The following is an 8,330-nucleotide window of genomic DNA, read 5'->3' as shown; positions in this document are numbered from 1 at the left end:
TCATTTTTCTAATGATCTAACAAATCAAAGTTTTGGGAGAATTCCTCCAAATTTCTATTTAGATAGTTGGTGATTTACAGAAAAGGAAGGGCCATTTCCTGGGAATATGGACTCAAAATATATGAGTGCCCTTCTGCTCTATCTCTCATTTATTGACTGCTCATTAGCGTAAGACCAAACTCTCCTAAAGTAAAGAATTTGTGGACTATTTTCAAGACCGATTTTAAAATCTCATCAAGCTGAAGACATACTGATTTGATCATATCTTGCATCAGGAATTAATTTAATTCTCTGGAACAATAAAATCTGGAATGAGACTGTCCATGACCAAAGAATTGAATATAACAGTTTTACCTCTGAGCCATCGAGAGAAGTTTTTATTAGCATTTTTTGAAGGGAGGGGCAAGAAAACCCAAAAAACAAAAGAGAAAGAGAAACTTATTAACACCTGACTTTTGTTTTAAGAAATACTCTAGCCATTAACCAACTACAAATAACTTGATTTGAGTAATTCTGAGGAATAATGTGCCCATTTTCTTTCTCCTCTGATTTATGTCATTGTTTTACAGCTTACTGTTGACAGAGCGAGGTAATTCAACTACAATTTTTCCAGTGTTTTTTCCCATGTACATATAATCAACAGCCCGGAATACGGACTCCAGGCCGATAAACCTGCCCTCTGCAGAAAGGTCTCCAAGGTCCACCTCACAGACCAGGTCTCCACCCGCATACATCTTAACCAAGTGGTCCATGGCTGCCTGATACTTAGAAAGGTAATGGTTCAAGAAGAAGCCCCGGATGCTGGCAGATTTCTTCAGCAGTTTGGCCGGTAATGTCCCTGCTTTCACAGGTGCAAGGCCCGTAGGAGTTTGGTAGCCAGAGACGAACCCAATGACTATCAGGCGGCCCCTGACAGCCAAGGCATCTACGGCCATGTCGAACATGGTGCCCCCAACGGATTCATAGACCACATCCACACCTTTGGGGTACTCCTGCTTCAGGACAGTGCTGACAGGCTCGGTCTTATAGTTGATGGGACGATCACAGCCAATGGACTTCAGAAAAGCAGACTTTTTATCGGAAGAGCAGGTGCCAATGACATGGCACTTGGCCTTCTTTGCAAGCTGCACGGCAAACTGGCCTGTCCCCCCAGCTGCTGCCGTCACCAACACTTTTGTCCCTTCCGACAGTCCTCCGAGCTCGTTCAGGCTGATGTATGCAGTGGTAGCACTTATCGGCAGGGTGACATACTCGGACTGCAGAGAGGCCACGGGAGCCGCGGCACTGGCAGGCACCACTGTGTACTCAGCGAAGGAGCCGGGCGCCACGTAAGCCACGGCCTGGCCAACGGTGTACCTGGCACTGGCAGACAGGCCCAAGGCTACCACCTCTCCCACACCTTCGAAACCTATGTCAAAGGGGGTCTTGACTGAAGGGTCATAGCGGCCCGAGGAATAGTTGATGTCAGATGCATTAACACCGACAAATCTAGAAGGAAACAAACAAACAAATATATTAAGGTGTTCTCTTCATCAAGGCCTTGATATTCCACCTAGAAAAATTCTTCTAATTCCAGTGACTGGTCGGGTGGCTAAGCTATCTACCCTGGTAGAATTAAAAAAAAAAAATCCTGAGATTCAGTTGAAAAAGAGAAATTAAACAAGTATTTGCAATCAGAGTTTCGGCATATTTTATTTTTAAAATCAGGTTAGGGATAATTTCATACCATTTTAAGCATCAAGTTATTTGTTTCACATGCTATTTATTTTCCTCCCCTTTCTTTCAAAAGGAGAGCTAAAGCATTAAAAAAAAAAAGTCAGGAAGCCCTCTTATATGCAAACTCCACTGGAGCTATGAGTTGGAAATTAATTGGCCTCTTAACAAAGATGTTAAAAAACAACAGTGAGATAAAATATATTCAGAGAAGTAGACTTGCATTGATTCTGGCAACAATTTAACACTTCAGATAATAACAGTAATGACAATGATATTATTGAAGATTGACGCAGTGTACAAGGTCATCGGTTGTTACACGTTACTGCAGGGTTGTTTAAAACACTGTTGGAGTGGCCCCAGCAAATTTTCTTTCTGATGTAACTATGTCCAGCATGAAAACATGCATTTTGATTAATTGAGCAAAAATTGTCTCATAAGGGTAGGGAGTTTCATGGAACATTCAACATCTTACAGTCCTTTTCAGATGAAAAGGAAAGCAAATCGTCACTATATTTTTCCTCAACAAGAAGCAGAGACATAACTTGATTAATACCAGATGATTATTTTCACTTTGGTATCCAGAGTCAATTTAATTGTGAGGTCGGTATTTTTACCAGCTTTTTTTCATCTCGGTATACCTCATAACAAAAATATCCTGATACCTAGGAAAAAAAAAAGCCGTCTACTAAAAAATGTCAGGAGGTGGCTTAGACACATAATGGAGGACCCTAAAAATGTCATTTCCACCTGTAATGAAATGAAAAGATGGTGGTATCTGGTGGCACGAGGAAAGCTGGTAAGTAGGTCATTTTAAAATAATTCACTTTTAATTTAACTTAATAAACCAAAACTGCCCTGTGCAAGGATCCACTTCCACCATATTACAGATAACACTTTGCACTTATAAACGCTCCCTTATGATTATGCCCTGTGTATCTACAATACTGAAAGCTCTCTCCATATTGGAGAAAGAAGAAAGCAGGAAACAATTTCTCTGGGGCATGTCAAGCTGCTTTCAGAAGTTAGCACACCACATAGCCTCAAGAACACACTACAGAATTCCATAGCCATTGATGGTAACACAGTAAGGAAAAGTGGGAAAAATGATTTTTGCTGGTTTTTCATTTGGGATTTAACAGGAAGACGCTTACATTCTGTTTTGGGGGTGGGGGCCGCTATCTTTCCTTTAAATTTACAAAATTCTCAAGGTTGGGTCCTTTTTCAAAGGGCCAGCTTCCTCAGAGCGCGCCTCTGGACTTCGCAGAAGGCAGCCCGGGCAGAGCCCAGCTGGGGCGTCTCGCCTCCGGTGCCCCTGCTGCAGGCTGTAAAGCCAGGTCCAGGGAGGGGTCGGTGGGCTGGAAATGACGGCGGTTCGCTCCAGAGGGGGGGAACTGAGGCCCTACCGCCAGCTCCAGTCTCAGGGCCCGCAATTAACCCTTCCCCTGCCCCACTCCCCTCCTGTCTCAGACCCCGCTGGAGAGGCCCCCTTCTGCGGGGCACCCCCGCCTTGAACTCAGAGGGACGCTCCCGTGGCGGCTGGCCCCTGGGGTCCCCCCCACCTCTAAGGAGCGCGCCTTGGGCGGGGGGCGCTGCTGGAGGAAAGCGCTCCCGCACTCTTCCTCTGCGGTTTGCCACTTCCCCGGGAGGGGTGACAAGAACAAGCAGGGCACAGGCGGGAGAAAAGTGGAGGGGAGCGGGCACGAGCGCCAGAGGGGGAGCGACGGCCAAGTCGAGATGGGAGTGGGCTCTGCTGGGAGCTGGGGTGCCTGCCGCTGACCGGCGGCCGCTTAAGTTTACCTCGGCGCGCCCCGTCCAGGGTGCAGACAGCTCTGCGCCTCCCCTGCCGCGCCCCGGCCAGCCTGCGGGGCGCCAGAAGCCCTTCTGGAACTGTCTCCCCTCGGAAGTGCCCGGCCTCCGCAGACTGCCCTCTCGTCCCGGCCTCTCCACCGCCCGCACTGCGAGGCTCCATCCCTGACTCTGACTCCCGGAGCGGGCCGGGGCCGAGCCGGCAGGCGCTGGGGAGGAGGGGCCGCCGTCCAGGCCCGCGACCGTGACCTCGGCCTCCCTGGGCCGGGCGGGGGTCCGAAGGGCAAGCGTAGTCAGCGCAGGCCGTGGACCTCGGGCCCAGGGGCGGTCAAGCTCTCGGGGTGGGGGTGGGGTGTCCCGAGCACAGGGCGCGCTGGAGCGCAGCGGCCGCAGGACTGGGGCCTGGGGCGGCCGGCCCGTGACCCTGGCCTCCCATGCACCCCCGTTCCTCGTGTCTCCCCCTCCCCCCTCCCCTCGGCTCGCCGTCTTCCAAACTGCCTGCGTCGTCGGTGAGGGAGTCTCGGGCTGGTGGCGACAGCCCTCCGCTACTCCGCTCGGCGCACCTCGCCCACTCCTGGCCTCCTGACCCCCGGTGCGGCCCCCGCCTCCCCCGGACCCCCGCTTGGACGCCGCGCGGCCGCCGCAGCAGGTGGGGATCCGCCACTGCCCGCACGCGCCTTCATCCTTACCTGGGCTTTGGGAAGGGCCGCGTGAGGGTCGGGAGCCCGCGCCTTCCGCTGCTCCAGAAACAAGTTCAAGAGCAGCAGACGCGAGTGGGAAAGGGGGCCCGGGCCGGGGAGCTGGGGACAGAAGGGCGAGCGAGCCAGAAAAAGAAAGGAAAGACACGCTTGGTAGAATGCGTGCATTGCAGAACTCTCCTTGCACCCTCTTTAATTTAAAATATATGCTCTTAGTAAGTGCAGGGTTCCAGCCGTCCGACGGGAGGATCCACTGGGAAGCCTAAAATCGAGGAACCCCAGGAAAAAGAATGGGACCGGTGCGGCCTTTCCCCAAATATATACCCTTCGAGAGGCGCCCGGTTTATTTATACTAAAAAGTGCCGAACCCCTTCGTCATGTTTATTATGAAACAGGCAGTCCTGCAGAGGGAGGAAAACGCTTTCTTTGAACAAAAAACGTGAAGTCCGGAGCCTTCAATATTAGGAGACAAAGTCGTCCAGACCAGATTTTCTTAAAAAGAAAGAAAGAAGGAGGGAAAGAGAAGGAGGAGGAGAAAAGAAAAGAAAAATAATAAAGAAAAGAAAGGAAAATAAATAAAAGAAAATCTCGGCCTGGAGAGTCAGCAGAAATGCTGTTACCCTCCCGTGAGCAACAAACCGTTTATCAAAAACGCCTTCCCCATCCCCCACCCGCTCTTTACCATTCCTACAAACTCTTTGCTCCATTATCTTACACTTGAGCAGAAAATCGTTAGAAATATTTGGAAACGAAATAATGTGTCACTATCCTTCGAAAAAGAGCTAAAAATAGCGCGCAAGCTGACTTCACCGGAGGGTGTCTTTCTTCCTTCTCTTGCTGAGGGCTGGGCACTGGGAGGGGATGTGAAGTTGTCCTTGGATGTAGGAAAGTGAGAAGTGGATAAAGGAACATCAATTACCCGTTCTGCAGGGATTTTAAGCGCCCCTCTCACACTTTCCCTAAATGGAATAAACTTGATTATCCTAAATCCACGTCTGGCTTAAAAGCACTTCCCTCTCTGTGAATGAAGAATTTGTATTTTCTGTTAAGATGGGATGAGATGTGCAAATATCCAACTGAAAGGAAAAGTCAGGCAGCGCGCAAATCTCCAAACACCTTTCGGAACAAGCGAATGTACACTTATGCCATTCATTCCAGAGCACATTTTTATTATAAAAATGAAAAGAGCTTGCATAAAATTTTTATGCAATTAACACTGTTCTGGAGGAGAGTTGGTCTAGGATTAAAATTAATTAACCTGCAGTAAATAGACCTGCAGTCTTAAAGAAAAAAAAATCTGTAAAATGCCACCTCCCCTGACACTATTTGCCAAGTATAAAGAATCTTACAGTTTGGGGATAGGAGCAGACTTTCCACAGAGTAGGGAAAGGGGATGCAAAGACTTCTCTCAACGTGCAGAAAACTAGCCCCATTCTCTTTCTGACCCCGGCTTCAACGCAGAAGTTAGAGGTCAAGTTGTACACATAAATAGACTATTTGCGTTCAAGGGACTTCTGGCATATGTAGCGGGAAAAGACAGGCATGGACCCTAAAGCAACGCAAACTGAGGAGCTGCAAACGTGGGAGAGCTGGCGCTCGAGAACCCTCACCGCCCAGTTCAGGGACCGTCCCCGGTGATCCGGCGCAGGGGGCGCCCGGGCACTGGCGGGGAAGGAGAAAGCAAGGGTGACGGCGAGCGAGCAGGGAGAGGAGCCGGAGGAGGGAAGGGCAACCCCAGGACTTGATGCACTTCCCAGGTAGAGAGGCCCGGCGTCCGGGCGCTGCCGGGCGGCTCAGACCCCTCGGACAGCGCTGGCGGGCGGTCCCACTCCGCCCCGGGGGCTGGTGCTCTAACTTCACACCACCTTCTGCTTGCTCCGCTCAGTCGCCCCCTCCCCACTTCACACCCCGTATCTAAAGGGTATTTTACTCAAGCAGTGGTGTGTGTCTTTACGTCAGTGCTCACAGTCAGTAGTGTACTTGGTCAGAAAAATGACAAGAAAAGAAAACAGCCCGTGTAAAACTTCTTGCTTGTTAAAGTCTGAAGCTTTGCAGCCTGCTTCTCATCTCAACTTCTGGCAGATCACTCGTGTGTCTTGTGTGTTCTGCGTGTGTGTCTTCTTTTTAAATTGTTAGGATGCAAGTCCTTAGCTCAACAGCTTTAGCGCTTTATCCCATAATGAAGAAATCTTCTGCAGCCCTGTTTCCACCCACGAAAACCTTCAGGACACACACATCCAGCTTTTAAGGCACTCTCTGCACCCCGCCCGGAGACGGCTTCCACTCAGCCCCACTCTTGGCTCCCTCAATTTTTACGTTTCCAACAGGTTTCTGAAAGTTTTATATTGTGACCAGAATAACTCAATTTTGCAGTCTTTGGAAGGCTGATACGACTCTCTAAAATAAACGGATTAAACGCTGCGTCAAGCCACTTGGGTAGACTACACTTTGCCTTTCACGCCTTGCAGGGGACTTACAGTACTTTCCAGGACACAATTAACAGCATAGTTATACTCAGAACTCAGTCCTTCCTCCAATCGCAGGATCTGACCTGAAACATGCAACACTCTAACCCCTCGGAGGCGCCTGAGCAGGCGGGCGAGTCCTGCTCTCACGTAGGGGATCGAGGAATGGGGAATGCCCCGCCTGCAAGGCGAGGGGACCCAGGGAAGAGAGACCGGAGGGCAGGGCTCCCACAGAATGAGGTCGCTTTCCTTCCCGCGCTTCACCAGTTACTAAAGATTAGTGAGCTGTAAACACATTAAGGTAGAGAGTGTGGAGGTGGAAGACTGTCAGAAGGTAGGGCAACCCACCCGAGTGCCACCCAAAGGGCTGCAAAATGCGCAGGCAAATGCAGCCATGCCCCCACCCCGGCCCTGAGCCAGCCGCCCCGGACGCGCCACGCGCCTGTCGGTAGGCTCTGGGGCACAGACAACAGCCATACAGCACTGACAACACGCAGACGACACCGGCGAGGTGCACACCAACACACCCAACCACAGGCTCCGCCATTGCGAGGCGGCTGCCAACCTGGATCGCACAGGAAGAGCCAGCCGGGTCCTCGGCCTCCTTCCTCCAAAGCACGTTACCTAAACGTCGCAGTTTGTGTCCAGCCCGTTCCCGGTCCACACTAAAGATTATGGGAACGCAGGAGTCGTGGGTGCGCGCGGGTGGGCCGGGCGGGGAGACTCCCCTTCTGGGTCCCGTCGGTTTTATTTCGGGAGCGGGAGGGGGAGGAGGGAGGGCTGGGGGAGGGGAGGGGAATCCCAAATTAAAATAACCCTCAGTTATGAGGACGTTCGGTGGCATCGGATATTCACACCAGCAACAGTCACATTACATTCGCCTTCGCCAGATGGCGGCGGGTTCAACTTCCCGGGATCTCGCAAAGTCAGGCTGCGCGCCTGAACGCTTGCCGGAGTGTGGGGACGCAGGCGGGCCCGGGACAGCCGGGAAGCGGCGCAGCGCCGGCCGGGGCCCGGCCAGGGCGGGGGTGGGGGGGCAGGCGCCGGGCTCACCGGTTCCGGACGAGGAGGTCTCCGTCCCCGGGGAGTGGCACCGGGCAGTCCCGGCGCAGGGTGACGGCCTCGCGGAAGTTGGGGCTCAGCCGGGTCACCACCAGCTTCTGCATGGCGCGGGGGATGTTGGAGCCCTGGAAGTCCAGGAAGTGGCGGGCGTACGACATGTCCACGATGGCTCGGGCCCCGGCGGGCGCCAGCCGCAGCATGGCCCGCGCCTCTGCCCGCTTTCTGCGCCGCCGCCGGCCGGGGTCGCGCCCAGCCCGGGGCCGCTCGGCTCGGCTTGGCTCGGAGCTAACGGGCGGAGCAGGCGGGTCCGCCCCTCCTCCGGCCCGCGTGCTCCCCTCGACTCCCCCCCCCCACAAGGACTGGCTCCCTCCCCCCCCCCCCCCCCCGCCGCGCGCAGCGCCGGCAGTCCGCACAGCCCCCGCGGTTCCCGGACGCGCCACCCCCGGGGTCCCGGCCTGGGGATTGCTGCCACCCCGGCCGCTGCTCCTTTAATCTTTTTGTTTTGGTTTGAATCTGCTCTGCGCAGACTGGCCAAGGATCCTCTCCGCCCTCCCCCTTTCTCCCGGCGTCCGGGAGGCACCGG

At 53.1% G+C, this 8,330-nt stretch overlaps 2 protein-coding genes across 2 annotated transcripts in view; one reads left to right on the top strand and one right to left on the bottom strand.

Annotated features, from left to right (window-relative positions):
* Window positions 1–348: 348 nt before the first annotated feature.
* Window positions 349–8,113, bottom strand: PTGR3 (prostaglandin reductase 3). The gene is made up of 2 exons (XM_045790279.2): window positions 7,739–8,113; window positions 349–1,488 (listed from the first exon to the last, which is right to left on the bottom strand). Exons 1-2 carry the CDS (start codon window positions 7,945–7,947, stop codon window positions 564–566), a joined length of 1,134 nt encoding a protein of 377 aa, XP_045646235.2. The 5' UTR covers window positions 7,948–8,113; the 3' UTR covers window positions 349–563.
* Window positions 8,114–8,145: 32 nt separating this feature from the next.
* Window positions 8,146–8,330, top strand: part of TSHZ1 (teashirt zinc finger homeobox 1) — a 77,167-nt gene continuing 76,982 nt past the window's right edge. Inside the window, exon 1 of the mRNA XM_045790280.2 lies at window positions 8,146–8,330. This exon is cut by the window's right edge and continues 204 nt beyond it. The gene's annotated coding sequence lies outside the window, so the exon portion shown is untranslated.

Source organism: Ursus americanus, chromosome 19 (assembly GCF_024610735.1).
Source record: "Ursus americanus isolate L20-20 chromosome 19, mUrsAme1.1.p, whole genome shotgun sequence".
NCBI classification, from domain to species: Eukaryota; Metazoa; Chordata; class Mammalia; order Carnivora; family Ursidae; genus Ursus; species Ursus americanus.
The sequence above is the reverse complement of the archived record's forward strand: the minus strand, read 5'-3'. Positions and strand labels throughout refer to the sequence as shown.